The sequence below is a fragment of the Emydura macquarii genome, unplaced genomic scaffold, assembly GCF_026122565.2.
Source record: "Emydura macquarii macquarii isolate MOO-44397 ecotype Brisbane River unplaced genomic scaffold, CSIRO-AGI_Emac_v2 contig_1348, whole genome shotgun sequence".
NCBI lineage: Eukaryota > Metazoa > Chordata > Testudines > Chelidae > Emydura > Emydura macquarii.
The window spans coordinates 2,345,789-2,366,860 of NW_027131485.1; the positions used below are offsets into that span (position 1 = coordinate 2,345,789).

Genomic DNA, 21,072 nt, shown 5'->3' on the forward strand with positions numbered 1-21,072 from the left:
CTTTCCCAGGTTGCAAACTGTTAATAGATCAGCACTGTAGAAACATGGAGGAGGTGTGAAATCCTCTGGGAGGCTGGGTAGAGTTGGGTGGCTGGAACTGGTGAGCTGTGAACAGTAGCTGTCTGCTCTTATTCTCCAGGAGACCTTAGCATGATTGTTATCAGCTAGCTGGAATGAGAGCAGGCAGCCAGGCAGGATTCCTCTGATGCGTCTGTAGGGGTCTGGGCCCAGGGACTGCAAGTCTTATATTTGGGCAGACAGGAATGGAGTGGTTAAAGCAAGGGGAGCCCAATCAGACAGTAGCAGCGATTTGCATATAAATGCAGAGCCATAATATTTACATGTCTTCCTGGCTTGTTACCTGAATAGGTGTGTTTCACCAGTGCTAAAATAAATAAACCGAAGCATTCCTGGAGTGGAGCTACTAGAGAGGCCAGCAGATTTTGTCCTCACAGAAGCAGTTTCTCTAGACTGGTTCAATAACAGATATTGCCTCACCCACCTTGTCCCTTTATATATAGCAGACTGGAGGATGGGGATGGGTTGCACTTCAGCGCCTTGCAGGTTGTGCATTGCTCTTTAGTTGCCATTGACCCGAGGCTGTGCAGAGCCCTAAGCAAAGAAACACTTGTAGGGCTGCATCCCTGTCTTTTCCTTTACAGCTGATTCTGCATTACCATATTCGGGGCCTTTGAGCTGGTCTGTGGGTAGCTTTGTGGTTGATAGGTCTGGTCCGTGGGCATGTGCGGATGCCTTGCATGCGTAGGAACAGGCCAGGCTTGTGTGAGGGTCAGTGCTGGCATAGGTCCTTTACGACTTGCAAGGGATCCTTTGCTCAGGGAAGGTTTCACTGTTCCAAAGAAGCCCCATGCAGAGACACCGGGCGCTGTCCGGATCTTTCTGCACAGGCAGCCTTTGAGTTGCTTCCTATTCTCGGTTCCAGAGTGAGCAGCTGTGAAATGCCATTGTGCTGTTGTATCCTCTGTGTGGCTTGCAGGAGCAGACAGGATATTCCCTACAGAAACAGCCATGCTAGGGAGGGAAGCTCACAAACACCGCAAGCTGCAGCTCTGTGCAGGTGGTAGGGCTGGCACAGCGGCGTGCTATTGAGTTCCTTCATCTTGGCCAGCTATCTCCTAAATGAAAACTTTGTTCAGGAGTTCCACACTGTCCTTTTCCCGAGTTTGTTCACTGCGTTCTTCCCCACTGCCCCAGGCCTTCCACCATGGTCTGGTAAATGTGTCTCCTCTTCACTCCCCAATGAACTGAGTTCCTCTTTGCCTTCTCAGTGGAGAAATCTTGGGCTCTGGTTGAGTTCTCCCTTTGTATTAATGTTGTTCCTGCAGGATTATAGATAAATTGATCCAGAGAGCAACTGATACTACAGATTAGAAAGAGCATTAGCAAGATCACCTCCCTAGGGAAAAAGTCGATGTAATCTTCTTAATAAGACCAGCCATTAATATGACTAGCCAATGAGAGAAAGGGTGTTGGGAGTACATGGCATGACTAGGAGTGTCGCTTTTTAGTGAGGATCTCAGGCCAAGCAGCCTGACTGTATACATTCTCTTCAGAGAGAACTAGAAGCAGATTTCTCAATTGCCCTTCATCAGCAAGAAACCCAAATTCTTACCTCCAGGCTCCAACCCCCATAAACTTGATGCTGTCCCCACTTTTACTGTTATAAATGGAGTTCAGAAATGCAGCCTCGTGAGATGGAAGTGACAGGGAATGTGACCGATGCCAAATAAATGAATCCCGTGTTATTTTAAGCCTCTGGCACTGATATTTTTCCTGCGTGTCCCTCATCTGTGCTTTGGCAGGTTGAAAGATACAGAGCTTGCCCTGGGTCTGTGGTGCCTTTCCATTGCCCAGTGCAATCTAGTTGGGTTTGCTGTGAGAGGACATGTTCCTTGAGCTGCTGGTCACTCTCTCCTCAGCGCTATGTCATGCTTTCTTAAAATCAGAGATGCTGGAGATGGAAAACGACCACTAGGTTATCATGTCCAGTTCCTGCCAGGGCTGGATTTTTTGCCTACAGTATATTCTTAAATGCTTAGTCCAGCCTGGCTTTAAATGAATCAAGCGATGAGTCTCCCCTTGGCAGATTATTCCACAGTCTAACAGATTTTGATGCTCATCTTAAATTTATCTTTGCAGTTCCTTGGCTTTGTGCAGCAAACAGCTTGTGGCCAGGGGAGAACTGGCTATGCCTGCAGCTATTCATAGCGCAGAGCGACCTGTTAGTTGTACCGACTGGCGTGATCCAAGCTCTTGTGTGGGGATATGAGGGTGAAAAGAGGGGCTTGTGACTGACTGGCTCCCTGGGCTGGGGGTAGGAGGGACCCATATGGTTTGTTTGAGATGAAGCAGGATGATTGTAATTGTTATCTCAGGGATGCAGTCAGCTTCCTTATTAATGCAAAATAACAAATAAAATACTCCTTTTAAACCACTTCCTCAAGGCAGGAAAATCCACACTCAGGAGCCCACCTGGACAAGGAACAAATGGGATGGTTTTGCAAGCCTTTCTGAATTCTCCAGCCTGCTGGGTGGAGGACTCTGGGCTGGAGTGCTCCTTGTCTTCATGGGACAAGTAAAATTTTGCCATTGACTCCCAGTTCATTCTCCCTCTGCCCAGCTCAGCAATTCCTGTGGGTGAACTCTCAGTTCTGCCAGGGACGTTGGGACTCTGGATCCAGATGTGAGAAGGAGAGAGGAGATGGCAGCTTGTGCCTTAGATGAAAGGAAATGATTTTCAAGACTCTGATCTGATCACTCTGATCACTTTGAAATCTGAAACTAGCAACTGGTATTTTTCAAACCCCTCTGTTGTTGAGGGACAAATCTCACTTTATGTTTGAAGCAGGGTGATTGTCCTACATGTATTTTAAGGGACATCTCTTATTTGGTGCCTAATGCCCGTGTCCTGTACTAAGCCTATAAAGGACACACTTTGTCCCATATTTTCGATAGCGGTCATGCAAATAATCCTATGCATGATATAAACTCATGCATTTTTGCCATGAATAGTACAGTGTGTGGCAGCTTTATCCTGGATTTTTCATATAGTTGTTCATTATTCCCTTTAAAAAGAAATGGTTGCCTGACTTTGGGCTGGTGAACTGGTGTTTATTAAAGGGAGGCTAGCTAAGAAGGAAAGAGAGCCAAGTTTTTGGCTTACATTTTTGTAAAATGTCGTATGAATAAGTCTTTATCTTGTAATTAATGAGAAGTTCCCCTTCATGCTATCAACATTCTGTTGCAGTGCTTCCGGCTCAGAACAGTAGCAGTGTGATAATGCACGGGAACTGGAGAGTGAAAATGACTAGTAATAAAAATGGCCCTGGCTAGTTTGGTGCCACTGTTAAGGTTCAGAAAACCAATAGAATCATTGGTAGAAAACAAGCTAGATTTCTAAAATGATCTCCGCTTTCTTAGAGAGTTGTGCTGCAGTGAAAAATATTTCTTGCTCAGGCCCAGCTCTGGTACATTTATGTAACAACAGAGAAGGGGGGAGGGGAGAGGATCTGAATCCAGAACTTGGACCTGCTGATCCCTGAGATCACAGGAGGTGGCTGTATCACAGAAGTGCATGATATTCACAGCTTTTCTGGAGGAGCGGGAGACTCTTGCTGCCATGGCTGCTGGAGGAAGAGAGCACCATAGCCAAGGCTCTTCCACTGCTGGAAGTCTTGGGGGGTCTGGTAATTCTGAGGGAGGGACAGGGACCAACATGTGCCCATTTGGGGAATGCTATTCCTAAGGGGGGAGTGATGTTGATAGTAGAGTCATGCTCTGTATGATAACAGTGATCTTTGGTGGGGTGGAACAGGAGCAAGGATTTCATGAAGGCATGAGGTGAAAGTCTTCACCTCTCCCCGACTGTGGGAGCCTTGAATCTGTGCAGTATGTTTGATAGAGGTTTCGCGTAGCCTACTCAGTGTGTGAGGGGCCGGCACTGGAAGATGGGGAGCCAAATGGTACTCTAGTCACAGTTGGCAGGAAAGTCCCAGCTGTGCTGGTGGAGTCTCCCACGCTGAGCTCACACCTTTGTCCCCAGGAGGTGCTGCAGAGCCTTTACCAACAGGAGTCTCAGGGCTTGTCTTCATGTACAGTGGGGCAGGTGCTAATCCTGCAGCTACATTGATGGGAGGATGTCTCCGGCGACAGCGCTGTCTATGTTGGGGGTAAGGTTGATATAACTTTGTCACTCAGGGGTGTGGATTTTTCACACCCCTGAGCGATGTGGTTACACCAGTAGAGGTCTATAGTGTGGGCCTGGTCTCAGATGGAATCCACCGTGGTTCCCCTCTCTAGTCTATTTTTGGAGGCACTCAAAGTAGGAAGCAAGCCCCTCTCCTCCTGAAGAGCCAGGCTGCGGGGGGGTCTTGGGTAGCTGGAACTGGAGCAGGGTGCCCTGGATTCCCAATGCCACACTAAAGTCTTTCTCATCTTCTGTGTTTCAGAAACTTCAACATCCTTAGTAAAGAAAACGTTTATGAGAACAACAACTTGGTAAGTGGCGTGTGCATTCTGCTCTCTGCTGTTCACCATGGGAGGCTGTGCCCGGACAGCTGCAGCTCCCCCGGGAGCATGGTGTGCTCTGCATGGTGCATTACTCATCCACACTTGGAGCAGATCACAGTTAACCAGCGGTATCTCCGTGAATGAAGCATGCCCAACTCCCGTTGGCTTATTCTACGTGCATCTGATCTGCTGATTTTAGCAATAGCTTTCAAACCCTGCCACTCAACTTTCTTAACTGGTGGTGCACTGTCCTCTCTGCTTAGACAGGGGGTCCCCATACAGGAGCTTTGATATCTTCTGTGTTTTGTACAGCGCTGTGCACTCTGCCAGGCCAGCTCTCACTTAATTAAATGGGGGCTGGCTTGTGCAGTAGAACGTCCTATGGATTGTTCCAGCCTCACTGGCTTTTTTTTTTTTTTTTTAATGGGAGTTTTTTTATGGAGCAAGCAGAGATGAAAGGCACTTCGGAGGTGTCCTGCGATGTTCAGCTCTCTGGATTTGAAGTGTTCAGAGATGCTATTGCAAGGAGTAGAGGCAGGGACTCGAATGTTAGAGGGAGAGTGAGGCCGGGCTGGTGGTTTGACGGCAGCACGTGTTGCTGCTCCACGAATCAGCACGTTTTAGGATGTGCTCTGTGCCTTGGCCAGCCTGGGCTGAGAGTGCTGCCGTGGGGCCTGTAGGACTTCTCTCTGTAACCCCCACCTGCCCAGCCGGTGCCCAGGCTTCAATTGGAGAGTAGTGGTGCAGGATGTACTCTGGGATGGGGCCTGTGAGCAGAAAACTGAGGGGGTGCCTGAGCTCTCCTCTGCACAGGCTCTTTAGTAAAGGTACTGCAGAAGGGCTGCTTTTCCTGTCATCTCTGGGGCCTTTCTCTCCCCCTCCCCCATCTCGGACAGGCTTTGGGGGCGGTGTGCTCTGTGTAACGAAGGAGCAAGCCCGCATTTCCCCGTTGCCCATGGTTTGCCTGCAGGGCAGGTGTGGACATGGGCTCCCTTGCTGGGTATCAGGATGTAGATTCTCCCTGGCCCTGTGCTTGCCCAAGCAGGGGGACCAGAGACCAGGGCAGAAAGGCTGGGGGTCGAGGGAGGGAGAGAACCTCCAGGAAGGAGGTGCATTAATGTACTGACTGCGTGCTGCTTCCAAGAGATCAGAGTGGGAGTTGAGAAGAGGGTCAGGGGTCTCTTGCCTCCTCCCCTCCTGCCCCCCCACCCCACTCCTGAGTGCTGAGAGAGGTAGGGTGGTTGTTTGTCTCTCCTGCATTTGCTACTCCAGCTTGAGGACAGGTCAGGCTGGGGCTGCTGTTTCCCTCCTTCCTCCATGAAGGGCTAGAGCTCAGGTCACCCACCCACTCTCAGTGCTGGCTCCAAAAGCCGAGCGTGGGATGAGCTGTTAAAGACAGGAATTTTTCCATCTTTCTCCCTGAAAGACGGGCTGCGGATTCAGCTGCTGTTCCCTTCAGGGTGGGCACTGGCCCATGCTTGGCTTGACTGCTGCTTGGAGTGAGTCTGGGATGTGAACAAACCCGCCACTTGTTCTCTCCTGAGTTCAAAAAGCTACCTCGTTTTGGGGTGACGCATGGCCCTGCATCCAGGACAGCAGATGTGGTGTTCCAGTTTGAGTCACTGGCCCCACACAGGGAGTATCTGATCCTACTCCCCTGGAACTGCCCCTGATGTCTTTGCCTCCCTTTGCCCCAGATTTCTCCCAGGTGTGATGCGAGCTGCTGGGCAGGGGACAAGCAGTGTGTGTCTGACTGGCTGACAGACACCGAGAAGCACGGGGCACTGTGGTGGCATGTGGCGAAGGTGTTCATGAGGTGCGGGAATTAGTGAGGGTGTTTAAGTTCTGATTTAGCAGCAACATTGTTCCTGTGACGGCGAGGGCTCTCCTTAAAACTCTGGGATCGTCTTGGGTTGGAAGTCATGTCTGAGTCTTTCGGTTCCACCATCGAAGCCCTTCTCTCCTGCAACTCCCTCCATCAACCCTTCCCCCTCTGTTCCTTTCTGTCTCCCCTCTTGTACTTCCGGATGTCCCATAGGGGAGGGGAGGTAATGCTCTGCTTTCTGAGAGGATGCTATGCAGTGCTGTACCAGGGTTTCCTGGGTATCGGCCGACCGCTTATGGCGGTGCCAGGTTGACAAAATTGTTCCTCCCCATTCAATATTCACGTCACGCTGCGTTGACAGATGGGATTGGAAGGCAGGGGACCGTGGCTGTTTGTTTCCTGTGCATGGCTGATGGTTTCCCTTCCACCGAGAAATGTCCCTGTTTTCTGTCTGTCGTTCTGTGCAATGAACTGTACAGGCTGCCTCCGTTTGGTTTTATGAATGAAAATGTCTGTGCGCTCACCGGGTCCGTGTTGTCTCTTTTCTCCCAGGCCAGCCCATCTCTGTTTCCCGCTCTGTGTCTTTCTCCAGTTCTTCGTCTCTGTCTTCTTCATGTCCTTTATTTTTCAGTCTTTCCTTCCTCCTTCACCTGCTGCTATAAGGTGACCTGTCTGTGTGCTAATGGGACACAGGGGCTGGGAAGGGAAGGACAGCCTATTCCCCTCTCCACCACCAGACTGGCTCTCTTTGTTCCTGTGCTGTTGACTCTAGCCGTTGGGACACGCATGGGACTAACTTTCCCCAGACCCATTTCTTCCGCTACTGTTCAGATCCTGCTGCTGCCACTCTGCTCGCAAGCTTCTTTTCAGAGGTTTTAGGACTCAGCTGGAAAAATCTGTTCCAGGCTGAAACTCGCCAGATAAGGTCTTGAGACGAGGAAGAATGCGTCTTTCGCCAAATGCCAAAAAAACATCTGTGGGGCTGTTTCTGTGGCTAGAAGTGAAAAAATGTAAATAAGGGGAAACTGTTCACTTTCCTTCACTACCACTGGGAGGCGGGGCGGCCTAGTGGGGAGAGAGCACTAGACTGGGACTCAGGAGACCTGTTCCTGGCTCTGCCGCTGGCCTGCTGGGTGACATTGAGCAAGTCACATCACCGCCCTGTGCCTCAGTTTCCTCATCTGTAAAATGATACTTAACTTCTCTGTAAAGCACTTTGAGATCTACTGGTGAAAAGTGCTCTATAAATATTATTACACTCCTCATTTCCCAGGCAGTTAGTTGGAATAGTGGCAACTGACTTTGGGTGGCGAACGTGTTCGATCTCAGTATTAAGACAGGAGATGTCCACGGAACACCGGCACACTGCAGGCAGTGGTGACACTGATTCAGTAGAAGGCCCTTCTTCCCTCTTAGGCCTCATCTACACGAAGCACAGCTGTCTTCGTGTATCTTTGTATTGCTCTGAACAGATCTAGTTCCAACAAACACAGGGGTGTCCCCACAGCATCTTTTTGTTTCACAGCTCCAGTGTGTACCAGCAGTGTTGATGCACCTATCACACTGCCGGTCTGCATCAGTGCATTCTGGGACAAGCTAGGCAGTTACCCCATAGTGCCCCAGCATGGGGACAGAGTATCTGGAGGACATGCATACAGAGGGTCAGTAGAAGCACGTGGGGGATGTCTTGATGCACCAAGACCTAGAGTAAACAGGACTGGCCAAGTCAGTTACACAGCCAGGGATGGTGGGGGCCAGATCAGACAGCATGTTAACAGTGTTGCTACCAGCGCCAGCTTTAGGGGTGGGTGATGTGGGCAAGGGGCAGGGTGCGGCTGGGCTGGGTTGTGAGGCCACAGAAGGGAGCCTGGGGCAATCGGTGGGGGTGGGGAGACAGCGGGGAGCTGAGGGCGATGACGGGGGAGACAGCAGGGGCTAGGGGCGCCAAATACAAGTTCGCCCAGGGCATCATTGTCCCTAAGACCTTGTTACTACCTGGTTACACGGAGACAGCCATGTGCCAGGCTGGGCTGCTGGCCAGAGTGACACTGCCACCGCTACTTGGCTGTAAGCATGCGTTCTGTCCACCCAGCTAAAGGTTTTTGGGAAGCCCCAATATAAAAAGGGTGATTGTCTTGCTAAAACGTCGTGGCTCTTTGTCTCTTCTTAGCAGGGACAGTTGGCTTGTCGCTCAGATGCGTTATATTATCGTGCCCGAGTTCAGACAAGAAGGGCTCTAACAGAGTTCGACTCTGTCTTTAATACTTTCGCCCTTCGTTTCTGCAGTAGCCGTGTGCCTGCGCTCTTTGAAATGCTGATCTCTCACTGGGCTGTTGGCATTATGAATGGGATGTTCCAACCGAGAGGGTAGGTGAGCTCTCTCTGTAAGCCAGGAAGGAGGAGGGATGGAGAAGGTCCTTGGAGAAAGCTCTGCTGTGAAGCAGAGAGAGAGAGAGAGAGTAGCTACAGGGATATTGCTCTTCTCCTTAGTCAATTAAGTTTCTTGTTCAGTGTTGGAAGAAAGTCGCTCGGTATTTCTTTACCTTACTTCTGTCCCCCTATCCCCAGTACGTGGGGCAGCACTGGAAAGCAATTTTTGCCCCAGGTAACTTGTATGTTAGGCAGCACTGAGGTAGTTACTAATGAGCAATGTGTGAGTTGAACAGAGGCTGGGGAATTAGGCGCTCCTTGATTCTAATTTTGCCTCTGATCCCGGCTCCCTCTGCGGCCTTGGCCAAGTGGCTCCATTTTACTTGCCTGTCGGTCGGAGAGGGACCTCATGGGGCCGGGGCGGGGGTGTATGTTGCTTAATGTTTGTAAAGGCTTTGGCGGTGAAAAGCTGTGTATAAACACCAAGGACTCGTTGGCATGGCGAGTTAGTGCGTGGCCGGCCTGGGTGTGAATCTACAACACGGCTTGCCGTGTGCTAACTTGCCATGTAGATAAGACCCAAGTGTCACTACCTACCAAAACCCCACGAAAGGGAGCATTAAGGGTGGGACTGAAACCTGCAAGCCAGGGCTTTAGGTCCGGACCAAGGCATCCAGCTCTGCCTACTCCGCTGGGCCGCAATCCCTCCGTCTACAAAGGGCACACATGCATATAGAGAGATGGACGCAGTCCCAAAAAAGAGCAGGGGAAACCCAGCTGCGTTCCAGTGGAGTGAGCTGGGTCTTTGGCTTTCAGTCTGAATTTCCTAATCTTGTGGCTGGAAGTCGTGATTCTGTCTGAGTTCCTGGTACAGCTGTGTGAGGTAGGAGCTGAACTAACACAGCTGTTTCCCAGTGGAGCTGTACGCAAGGGGGGCCTGTGTGCTGCAGTGCTTCCTTACCTTGAGTCTGTTTCTCATAATGCTTGGCTGACCGCTCCGGTCACTGGGCCGGTACAGACCCCTTCCCTTCTGTTCCCGCTGCAGGCGTTCCGAGTGGCTGAAGAACAGCTGGGCATTCCTGCCTTGCTGGATGCTGAGGATATGGTGGCCCTGAAGGTGCCAGATAGGTTGAGCATCCTCACCTACGTTTCCCAGTATTATAACTACTTCCATGGACGGTCGCCAAGTGAGTAGCCCATCCCCTGGTGTGCCGGGTGCCCTGCTCAGGATGGAATTTCACCTGGTCTCCCACCCACCCCCAGGCCCACAAGTCTGCAACGGGGAAGTAGTCAGCCTTTAATCAAATCAGATTGCCTCTGTTTGTCACTCAGAGCTGTAAGAGCTATCTCCTGTGTGCCTGCACCCTACGCTGCCCTGCACACAGGAAACGGGCTCACCTACAACTTAGAGACTGAAAGGTCTGTTGATGATCCTAGACAAAAAGCTGCTGCTGGAGCTAAGTGTCCGTATGTTTACACAGGTACAGGCTATACTCGTGTAAGCACAGTTATACTGGTATAGTTGTGTCTACACTAGGGCTTTTGCTAACTTAGCTATGTCAGTAAAAAAAATCACACTCCTAGCTGACACAGCTCCACAGTAATACTTTTAAGTGTAGACTAGGCGGAAGGGAATATTCTACTCACGTAACTGAACATATATTAGATGCCATTGAGCAGGATTTACATGCACATTATGATACATCGGGGGTGTATCTGGCTTTAAACTAATAAAAATGAAATAATAAAAGAAGACAAACTTTTGGTTTGGAGAGGTACATTTGGGGGATGAATGGCTAGGCAGCTATTATAGAATCATAGAAGTTTAGGGATAGAAGGGACCTCAGGAGGTCATTTAGTCCAACCCCCTGCTCAAAGCAGAACTAACCCCAACTAAACCATCCCAGCCAGGGCTTTGTCAAGCTGCACCTTAAAAACCTCTAAGGATGGAGATTCCACCACCTCCCTAGGTAACCCATTCCAGTGCTTCACCACCCTCCTAGTGAAAAAGCTTTTCCTAATATCCAACCTAGACCTCCCCCTCTGCAATTTGAGACCATTGCTCCTAGTTCTGCCATCTACTACCACTGAGAACAGCCTAGCTCCATTCTCCCTGGAATCCCCTTTCAGGTGGTTAAAGGCTGCATCAAATCCCCCTCATTCTTCTCTTCTGCAGGCTAAACAAACCTAGTTTCCTCAGCCTCTCCTCTTAAGTCATGTGCTCCAGCCCCCTAATAATTTTCATTGTCCTCCACTGGACTCTTTCCAATTTGTCCACATCCTTTCTGTAGTGGGGGTCTCAAACTCGACACTATTCCAAATGAGGCCTCACCAGTGCTGAATAGAGGAGATTAATCATTTCCCTCGATCTGCTGGCAATGCTGCTACTAACGCAGTCCAATATGCCATTAGCCTTTTTGGCAGTAAGGGCACACTGTTGACTCATATCCAGCTTCTTGTCCATTGTAACCCCCAGGTCCTTTTCTGCTGAACTGCTGCCTAGCCAGTCAGTCCCCAGTCTGTAGCTGTGCATGGGATTCTTCCGTCCTAAGTGCAGGACTCTGCACTTGTCCTTGTTGAACTTCATCAGATTTTTGGCCCAATCCTCTAATTTGTTTAAGTCACTGTGTATCCCATCCCTGCCCTCCAGGATATCTACCACTCCCCCCAGCTTAGTGTCATCTGCAAACTTGCTGAGGGTGCAATCCACCCCATCCTCCAGATCACTAATGAAGATGTTGAACAAAACCAGCCCCAGCACCGACCCCTGGGGCACTCTGCCTGTTACCGGCTGCCAACTAGACATCGAGGTGTTGATCACTATCCATTGAGCCTGATGATCTAGCCAGCTTTCTATCCACCTTATAGTCCATTCATCCAATCCATACTTCTTTAACTGGCTGAGAAGAATACTGTGGGAGACCGTATCAAAAGGTAGAGGTGAGCTCCAGCTGGACAATGCAGATCTGGATTATAAATACAGGGTTTTTTCAAATAACTGAATGTTCCCTCGCCCCTTTTCCTCCCTTCCCTTCGTTCTTTGTCTCATGTTTTTAAATCCATGTTAAAGAGGGAAAGACAGCCAGACTCCAGAGTGCTTGTGCCGAGTGGTGGGATTTGTGCCAGTTTGGGGTCCCCCCCCTCCCATCCCCAGAGGAACTCGCCTACCACATCATTAAACACTCGGCATTTTTTACCCTCCAGTGTCCTACAAAATGTTTCCATTGCGCTGAGAACATTTCAGTCAGTGTGGGTATCCAAACCCACAGCCCTGCAAGGAATGTGACCTCTGACACGCAGCAGACTCTGAATTCCAAGGGCAGCGACCTCTTGCCTTCTACGTCCTGTTTATTGCATATTCCTCACAGACTCCAGTCATTTTTTGTGGTCCCAAGACCAGGGGAAGGCTGATATTTACTGAGGTGGTGCATTGATTAGAGCAGGACTGACGCTTCCTTTGCTTGCGCTGGATTCTGGAAGTGGAAAGCAAGCCTGGAGTTTGAATCTAGACCTTTCGCTGTGACCCCGCCAGTCCCTGCAGTGAAATGGCTCTTGCTGTTTGTTTGGATAGCTTGCCCGAGTCTCCTCTGGAGGAGGCTGCTTTCATACAGCTCCATGAATCGCTTTTCCCCTCTTTTGCCCCATTCTCTCTCCTGGAGTGTTTACAGCTCTCTCAGTAATCGTTTTTTCAGATGGCTAGTCCTTCATTTGGCTGCTAAAACCAAAATTGCCGCTAGAATCATTCTTCGCTGCATCCCACAGAGCTCATGGAGAAACATGGTTCTGAAAGGGATGGAGGGAAAAGAACTCACCTGCAGGATGGACTTGATGACTGAGTAGCCCTACCACTTGGGGTCAGGTTCTGTCATAACCAAACTGGAAAGCTAACTTAGGGAGATTCCCTCCCTGCCCTTCCCGTGGGCTGTCAGGCCGTTGTTCTCTGTTCCTGACTGGAGTTCTGGGTCGTTTAGTGATTCTCTCTTTTTCCCTCCCTGCCTATTGTGACCTTCGGGAGTCCCTCCCACCCCGAAAGGAAGAGAGAGAGGAAACTGCTCTCATATCTATCCCAGTGCATCCCAAGTCTTTGAATATTGAATCCTGTTTGCTTCTGCTTAATTGCTTCCATGGTGACTCCCAGTTCTGTTCATACACTTACGGAAAAACCTGTTGACTTTCTGAAAGAAGAAGCGCTAGTGATTAGGGGTCTACCTTAGGATTTGAGAGACCAAGGTTCAAGTCCCTGCTCTGCCACATTCTTCCTGTGTGACCTTGGGCAGGTCACTTAGCCTCTCTGGGCCTCAGTTCCTTATCTGTACAATAGGGACAATAGCACTGCCCTAACTCACAGGGGTGTTATGAAGGGAATACATTGTGAGGCACTCGAGTAACAGGGGCTATATAAGTACCCAAGACAGATATGTTAAAGGCCACTAACTGGGAGAGGGGTGTTCTATACATTCCCTCCATGAAATTTCCCAAGGGGAGTGGCCCTTTAAGAAGGTCCTAGCCTCTTCCAAGAAGGGGAGGATCTGCAGCTACCACCACCGGATGTACTCCCTTCTCCTCTGTTTACTCATTTGTTGCATCTTGCCCTGAATTCAGGTGCAAACTCCTTGTAGAGAAGCCCATGTGTGTTTTTATACAGTCCTGAGTGGGGTCTGATGGGGACTTCGGTGTAATACAGATAACTTCCAGGCCTGTGGGTTTTTTTGACTTATGTCCCCTCGTCTTTTCTGCCAGTCGGAGGCATGTCTGGAATCAAGCGTTCCACTTCTGAATCCAGCGAGGAGCCACCTGGGAAAAAGGTCATTTCGGAACCAGTCAAGCCAATCCCCGTGAAGCCATCTCCAGCACGTCTGCCGCCTGTAGTCAAGACAAACCCAGCACATGTTGGGCAGGATCTGCCAAAGGAAAATCCTCCAGTGACTACAGTAAGAATTCTCTTCCTCTTAACCATTGGGTAGGAGTTGGAGACACTCATGACACTCGGGGGGGACCGACCTCTACCAGCTGGCAATTGAATCCTGATGCACTGTTTATGATCCACCAACTCTCCCATCATGGGATTAAACACAGAGGCCCTTCTTACTGCTGATGTGCTCCACAAGCTGATGGGAGAACATCTGCATGGTTACGAACAAGCTCATGTTCAATCAGCTGGCAGCTGGACTTGGACCTCTCATTGCTTGTCTAGGGGCTGTGTCACCCAACTGATAGATCCATTGATGTAGATGCTCTTTGTGCGGGTGATTAAATTCAGACCTCCTGCTGACTCCCCCCATTCTGGATCAACACCAGAGTTAGTTGATCTGGATTAGCCCAGAGAGGTGTGTGTGTGTGTGTGCTGTCTGGTGGCAAGAAGGGGGAGCATAAAATACCTTGACACTGGTGTGTTTCTACCGTTAGGGTAATGCTATATGTCCTAATACATTAATTTGTACTGAGAGTCCATGGTAGTGACAAATGCTGCTGTCTATACAAGAGCAAATTTGGTGGAAATCCTAGGGGTTTGCCAAAATGATGGCAAGCCCTAGAATGTGGTTGTATAGAACCTAATCATGCTAATGTTGCCTGCAGCATGGCAATAAGTGTGCTAGTGACAGAGAGATTTATAACGCTGAAGAGAGAATCTGCCTCCTCTTAGCTTTTAACAAGAAAAGCAAAACATATAATAACCAAGTTCTCCATGGTGCATCCAGTCCTCGGTCTTGCTGGTGAGATTGTCAGCCAGGATCCTGCTTAGTACTGGCTGCGGTGTTGCATTAGCAGCTCTAGGAACTTAACTGAGACCACGTACATCGTTTTATATTTGCCGCCAAACAGTGTTCGGGTGGCAATGGCTTCTGGCTGCTGTCGGTCTGGGCTGAATTTGTTCCAGTCGCTTCTTGTCCCATTGCAGGGCTTCTGAGTCATCCAGTCCCCCCGGTAGATATTTTTTTTAAACTCAGTTGCTGCTGTTGACTGTTCCAGTTTAGACAAGACTGTCTGATACATTTTCGGCTTTGTACTGGGCTGATGGCTGCCACCGCTGCTGTTATTTTTCTCTCCCCCAGAAAAGAGTCCTTACCGACAGTGGTAATCTTCGTAGCAACAACTGTGCCATCTGTGGGAGCCACGTGCACCTGGTTCAGCGACACTTGGTTGACGGGAAGCTGTATCACAGGAATTGCTTCAGGTACAGTTCTAAGGAACGGGCGGCAGCCTGGCCTCTTTCTGGACGGAAGATCCTTGAACAGCTGCTGTGCATAGGCAGTGTGTATCAAAGGCCAGGGAAGGTTAAGCCTTCCCTATCGCAGCTGACACCGCCGTGCCACCTGGGCCGTGGTGACCCCGCCTGCTGGGAAGGCAGAAGTTTTTATGAGCCATGCAGGTTCTCTGGGCAGCCGAGGAGGCCGTATCTGCTACTCAGCTTCCGGGTCCCTTCCACTCCCCAGGGAGATGAGTGATGAACCTGGGAAGTGAGTAGTAGATACCACCTCCCCAGCCGCCAGGAAACCTGTATGGTGCATATAAAAGCTCAGAGCAGGCAGGCAGCGTTCTCCTCTGGTCTTCGCCTGTCGCTGCCTGGTCCTCTCCAGCACACCCGGCCACCACCACACCCAGCCCTAATTTCTAACTCTGGAGGTCCTCGTTGGAGCTGCTTGCCAGTTCCTCCTCTCCTCCCCGTTCCCCCCCCCCCCCCCCCGCACCACTTCTCTACTCCCCCACTCGCTCCCCTCCTCGCCGCTGCTCCCCTTGTCCCTCCTGTCGGCTGTCGCTTGCCGCATGCATCCCTCCACTCTTCCTCCCTCCCCCGCTTACCACCCCACCGCTGCTCCCGCTGTGTCCCTCCTCGGCCGGGGACGCTCGCTGCGGGAGCAGGGAAGGGGTCTGGGGCGGAGTGTGGGCGGGGCCTGGGGTGGAAGAGGCATGACGTGGAGCTAGCCTTCTCGAGGGGAAGCCTCACCCGCCACCCGTGCCACTGCGTAATTCTTTCCTTTGTCCTGCCATCTGTTAACCTTGGTGACTTGCTGTGTTTTGCCTGCAGTGAACTTTTGGAGAGTAGGATGGCTGCTTCTTGGACAATAAAATGGCTCTTCAGAGCCGGCTTGGTGGGGTATGCCTGATTTGCAGTCTTAGCGAACGTACATCTCTCCTTGTTCAGTTGTTACTGGCAGCAACAGCCTCCTCTCGGGTCCTAGGCTGTGACACTGACGTGGTAAAACCATCCACATCTAGGGGAAGCCCATTGCACTGGCTCACTGTCATCAGCACCTGTTGGACAGGCGGCGATCTGAGTGGGTCACTCTGATGGGTGTTTAAGGGTGTGTATTTCAGTGCGGCACCCGGGAGGCCACGGGGGCAGCATGGCATGCACGCTGCTCCCTTTGGCAGCGGTAGGGTTTTTACACGGAGCTCCTTACACTGATGGTTTGGCTCTTAGCAGTGCTGTGTGTCCATGTCTCCCCTGTGTTGGCTGTCGTGTTCATCTCAGTGGAACCCAACTCTCTGGAGAATGTTTCCTAGTAGTTATTTTGTTTTTTTGTTTGCGATTGCCCATAGATGCAAACAGTGCTCCAACACTCTTCTGTCTGGGGCCTACAAAGCTGGGACTGAGACTGGTACTTACATCTGCACCAGCCACCAGCAGCCAGCCAGTCTCTGGAATTCTGGACCCCGCAGCACAGAGAATAAACCTGCCAGTACCTCCACAACCTCAGGAGATCCCCAGAAGGTGTCGGTGAAACCAAGTCAGTTAAACAAAGACACCAGTTACCCCTTCAGTCACCCCAGTTCTGCCAGGCCATCTGGGTCATCTGCTGGGAGCAATTCCAGCTCTGGTTCCAAATGCCTAAATGCTGGGAATAAATCAGATCACCGTGAAGGTACCACTTCACCACTTTCTTGGACACCATCAGGAGCAAAAACACAGCAAGCCCGAGAGAAGTTCTTCCAGTCCAATGCGGGTCCTTCAGGGTCTTCAGCTGACAAATCACCAGCTACTAAAGATCAAGTCCTTCCTTCACATCCCTCTCAGCCAGCTGGTAAAACCACCTACGGCAGACGCTTCTTTGAGACAAACTCAGGTGGCACCGAGAAAGATCAAGCACGTCAACATCTCATGCAGGCTCTTCCTGGATCAAATCCCTCTCCAAACAGGCCAGCAGGGGTCAGTTCCGGTGGCTCCCTGCTACCCAGCAGGTAAGAACCTGCGTCTTTCACTCATCTATTCCTTCTAAGGAGGGAGACTGGGAGAAGCAATGGGGATAGCTAGAATAGGTCTCTTTCCAACTTCCTTTCCCTTGACAGGGCATTTGTGTGTGCGGGACACCTAGGAGACCCTCAGGGGCTAATCCAGGGCTTTGGGATGGAGGCCAGTAAAGACTACCTTCTCTGTAAAGGCTCTTAAGACTCTTCCTGTTTGCTTTGGCAGCTTTTCTCCCACCATCTCCCATGAGCAAAGTCCTGATAACAAAATACAGGCCAACAAACCAGGATATGCAGCACAAAGCCCGGTAACCAACGTCAAACATTTCCCCAAAACTCCAGGAAATAAGTTAGGAGTTGGGGCCGCCACACAGAATGGAGAGAAGGGCCAGACCGTCAGCAGGCTTGCCAATACCGGGCGTAAGAATGACTGGAAGGACACCAGAGGTAAGAGTGACTTGTTACCTTTTTATGTGGTTCTGGGGGTTAGGTTATGGTGTGACACATGCTGTGAATTTCACCTCGCTCCAGAAATGTGACTCCAGGGCTCTGTTCTCTGAGACCTAGACAATAAATGTGCCCCCCAGGCTTGGCACTTTCATCTATATTAGTCACCAGTGCGCAATCAACTGTCTGAGCTCTGGGACTGCTAGCACAACACGGATCCATCTGCCCCGGTAGAACAGTATTTGTAATGTCCCTCCAGGGCAGTGGCTCTCATTCAGGAGTCGTGTCTTGGGATTGGAAGTATCCCAGCTGTCCTGCACCATTGGCTTGTGTTTTTGTCAGATCGCACAAGCGAGGTAGGCGCAGGAGACTTCCCAGGAACCCTTGTGATTTTTGGAGCATTCTTTCTTCCGAGTCAGTATTGAACCAACAACTCAGCATGATGTTTTAAACACAGTTCTGCTGCAGGTGTCATCCTATGGATGAAACATAAAATTTGATATCCTGACCATTTAAGATTGCATGTCTCTCTGTAGAAGAGTTAACTGTATTTTGACTCTCATGTCCTGGATAACTATGTACTACCTGCATATACTTTCCCCTGCTGTTTCAGCTGGAATACCATATTTTCCACATTCTGCTTTAAGTGGTCGGTGTTGAATTGCTGTGGGCTGTTAAATAGTTGCCCCAATTAATCTCCAGCATGGCTGCATTTCTGTGTGGATGAAGAGGTTTCTGTATAGGTTTTAAAGGGCTTTGGGATCAAAGGTGCTAGATGCTGTACAGGTTATTTCTCTTCTGTGGGGCACGGGCAGCTGGCATTGAACGAAGTAAGAACAAGAGCACCAAGTTAATTTCCAACTACTTGGTCTTGTCCTGGGCTCATCTCGTTCCAGCAGCCAGCTCAGAGGTTATCTTGTCCTAAGCTTGGAATTACCTTATTCTGGGTCTGCAAAGGGAAGGATGTGGATGGAAGCAGATCAACTGGTTGGATCAATTGTGGGGGTTTTCTTTTAACTAGCTGTTTCTCTTCCAATAGGAAGAGTGAACATCGCTGAAGATAAGTCTGAGAACCCAGCAGACTGGCTATCCAGGTTGAAGCCAGTGGCCAACAAGTGAGTGTACCAGAACCAGCAGCTTCCAGTGGTGAGCGCATGAGGGTGTGTGAACATCTTAGCCCAGCTGCACAGTCTGAGGCCTGCATGTGCGAGGGACCCGATGATTCTGATGTTGCACCCTCACTGTGACAGAACGCGGGAATCAGTGGGAAGAGCTGCTTGGCTTTTGCTTCGAAGGCCAGGGCTAAGGGGAAGGAGAACTCATTCCAGCGCACTGCACTTGGAACGGGCGAATCTTTTGTCGGGCTGGTTTGACGGTTCCAGGCCATGTTTCTGTTGGCAGGCCACAGAGGATGGAGTCAGGAGCTTGGCTGAGCACTGAATCCTGGCAGAGAGATGGCTTTCTAAGTTGTATCTTTCTCCCTTGCAGAGACTCCAACCAGGGTGGTCCAAGGAAACCTATGGACAGCTCCAAGGGGATAAGCAGCCCAGCCCAGGAGAAGGAGAAGTCCGCTTCACCCATTGCCTCACCAGCAAATAAGGATACTGGTAAGATGGTTATAAACATAGTACGGAGGGAGCTTTGCCTGCCGCTTCTCCAGCCGTCCAGGGGAGTGGCATGATCGGTTTGAAACGCAGCAGAAGTGTGGGATATACGAAGGGGAGAATTCAGTCCTGGGCTTCCCCTCCTCCACCCCATGTTGGGTCCTCAGTGGGCCCCAACCTTCAGGTGGAAGGCCCAGTCTCAACTGAGGATGAGGAGCCAGTCTTCATGTCATCCCACTCTCTTCTAGCTGGCTGGGAGGCCAGACTTTGGCTACTCTCTAGCTGTACGCCTGGGATAATGAGGCCACCTCATCTCTTCATTGTCCCATGGCTTCTGTCGTGCTCTGACCCAGGGGCATCTTTGCTGTAGGTGGTGGGTTTTCCTTCCCTCGTGGGGGTTATGCCCTTTGCTTTGGAATCATTTTCATGTTGGCCAGAGAGTCCAGGGTCAGAACGCCCTGACCATCTGCAGTCGTGGCATTAGTGAGAGATAACAGGGCACGGAGCTGGGGAATGGCAGCAGTTCTATTGTAAGCCACCTTGTGCTCTGAAGAAGATTCTCCCGGTGGTGCTGGCATTTCCTTTCATTCCTCAAGAGCCAGGATCTAGCCCTGCTTTTCCCCTGCTGCACTGTTATTCCTTCCCCGGCCCCCATCTTGCTGCGGGGCTTGAAAAAATGGAGGGATGCGTGGATGTGCCTGGAACACAGGAGACCAGGATGCATGGACTCCTTGGAAATGCGTGTGCTGCTCAAAAATCCACCAGCTGAGAGAAGACTGCTACCAAAACACTACCCTCCGGTCTGTAGGGAATTGAACCGTGGGCCCCGTTCTGTAGCTGTGCGAGGTCAGCGCTCCTAGTTCTCGTCACAGTCAGCCCAGCAGAGCAGGGAAGAATGTCCCATGCTGCTGTGACCTCACGTCGTACACTACTAGCCTGCTAGCCCATTCCCTACGCCATAGGCACGGACGGTGCTGGCTTGCCATGTGTCCCACTGCATGTTCCAGGAAAGGGCGTTGCATGTCCTAATTTGTTTGATTAGTTATCGTCTCTGCCCCCACCCTTTGCACATGCCAAGGGATCTGGATTCTAGTGTGACTGGGTTTTCGTTGGGGGGGAAGGAGAGAGTTTTTATGTTGTCGACAATGTGTCCTGTGGTTTTGAAGTGTGTTTTGGGAGAGGGTAGAAGAAGGAATGCTTGTGACCAGTGACACCGTGGGCGTGTCTACGTTGCAATCGAAGATGTTTGCAGCCTGGGTTGCTTTCACCTGGCTTAAACGTAGCAGTGAAAACCAGCAGCACAGACATTAGCGCAGGCGGCAAAAGCCCGCCCAGAAGGCTGGGTAAGCACAATTGTTAGCCCACGCCGGGGTCCATACCACCGCTCCTTCACCGCTAGGTTTAGCCGTGGGAGTTAGACTAAAACTAGCGCAATATGCCTACCTGAGCAGCAATCACACCTCTGAAGGCAGTGTAGACGTACCTGTGTGTGTGAGACTCCGCTGGGTCTGACACACACACACAGGCATATCCTGGCATCATCCTGACCTTTTAAAGTTTGTTACTACTTCCTCTTCATCCTTGAGCACCCTTTTTTCTCCTTTCTCCCCCCACCCACCAGCGTCTGTTGTTTTTCCTCCTTCGATTCTTCTGTTTCTTCAGAAGCAGCCTCCTGTCTGCAGCTGTTGGCACGCAGGGGCTTGTCTTCCTGCTTTCAGCTATAGGCTGTTCTGTACTAGTCAGCAAGCCTGACAAGCAGTGGGCTTGGCTTGACGTGAACTTGGAACGTGGTGGTGGTGGGAACAATTTAAAGCTTTTCCATTTTAAAAAGAAAAGTTCAAATCACTACAAGCAATTGGCAGGGCCTGGGGTGTAGAAAATGTCAGATTTGGAAAATTTTCAAGAGACATTGTTTCTAAAATTCCCGTTTTTTATCAAATCTACTAAGGGCTGTGGGGAGGGGATGTGTTTGGGTTTATTTCCTTCTGGGTTTCTCATTTCACCTGAAGTCTCTCTTTCTCTGTGGGTGGAGAAGGGAGCACTTGTTCTTTGGCTACATTTTTTGTTTTACACCTTTCATAATCTGTCCTCCTCTTAGCTTGTAATGGT

General features: G+C 50.5%; 1 protein-coding gene across 2 annotated transcripts in view; it reads left to right on the plus strand.

Moving 5' to 3' along the window:
* The window catches only part of MICALL2 (MICAL like 2), a 36,942-nt gene that overhangs the window by 5,456 nt on the left and 10,414 nt on the right, over window positions 1–21,072 (plus strand). The window contains exons 2-10 of one of the 2 annotated variants that reach the window (XM_067550876.1): window positions 4,470–4,518; window positions 9,771–9,912; window positions 13,466–13,656; window positions 14,779–14,900; window positions 15,753–15,821; window positions 16,268–16,906; window positions 17,139–17,359; window positions 18,399–18,474; window positions 18,848–18,966. In XM_067550876.1, coding sequence (XP_067406977.1) covers window positions 4,470–4,518; window positions 9,771–9,912; window positions 13,466–13,656; window positions 14,779–14,900; window positions 15,753–15,821; window positions 16,268–16,906; window positions 17,139–17,359; window positions 18,399–18,474; window positions 18,848–18,966 — 1,628 coding nt within the window. The remainder of the gene's footprint in view (window positions 1–4,469; window positions 4,519–9,770; window positions 9,913–13,465; window positions 13,657–14,778; window positions 14,901–15,752; window positions 15,822–16,267; window positions 16,907–17,138; window positions 17,360–18,398; window positions 18,475–18,847; window positions 18,967–21,072) is intronic. The other variant, XM_067550877.1, reaches the window with a different exon arrangement.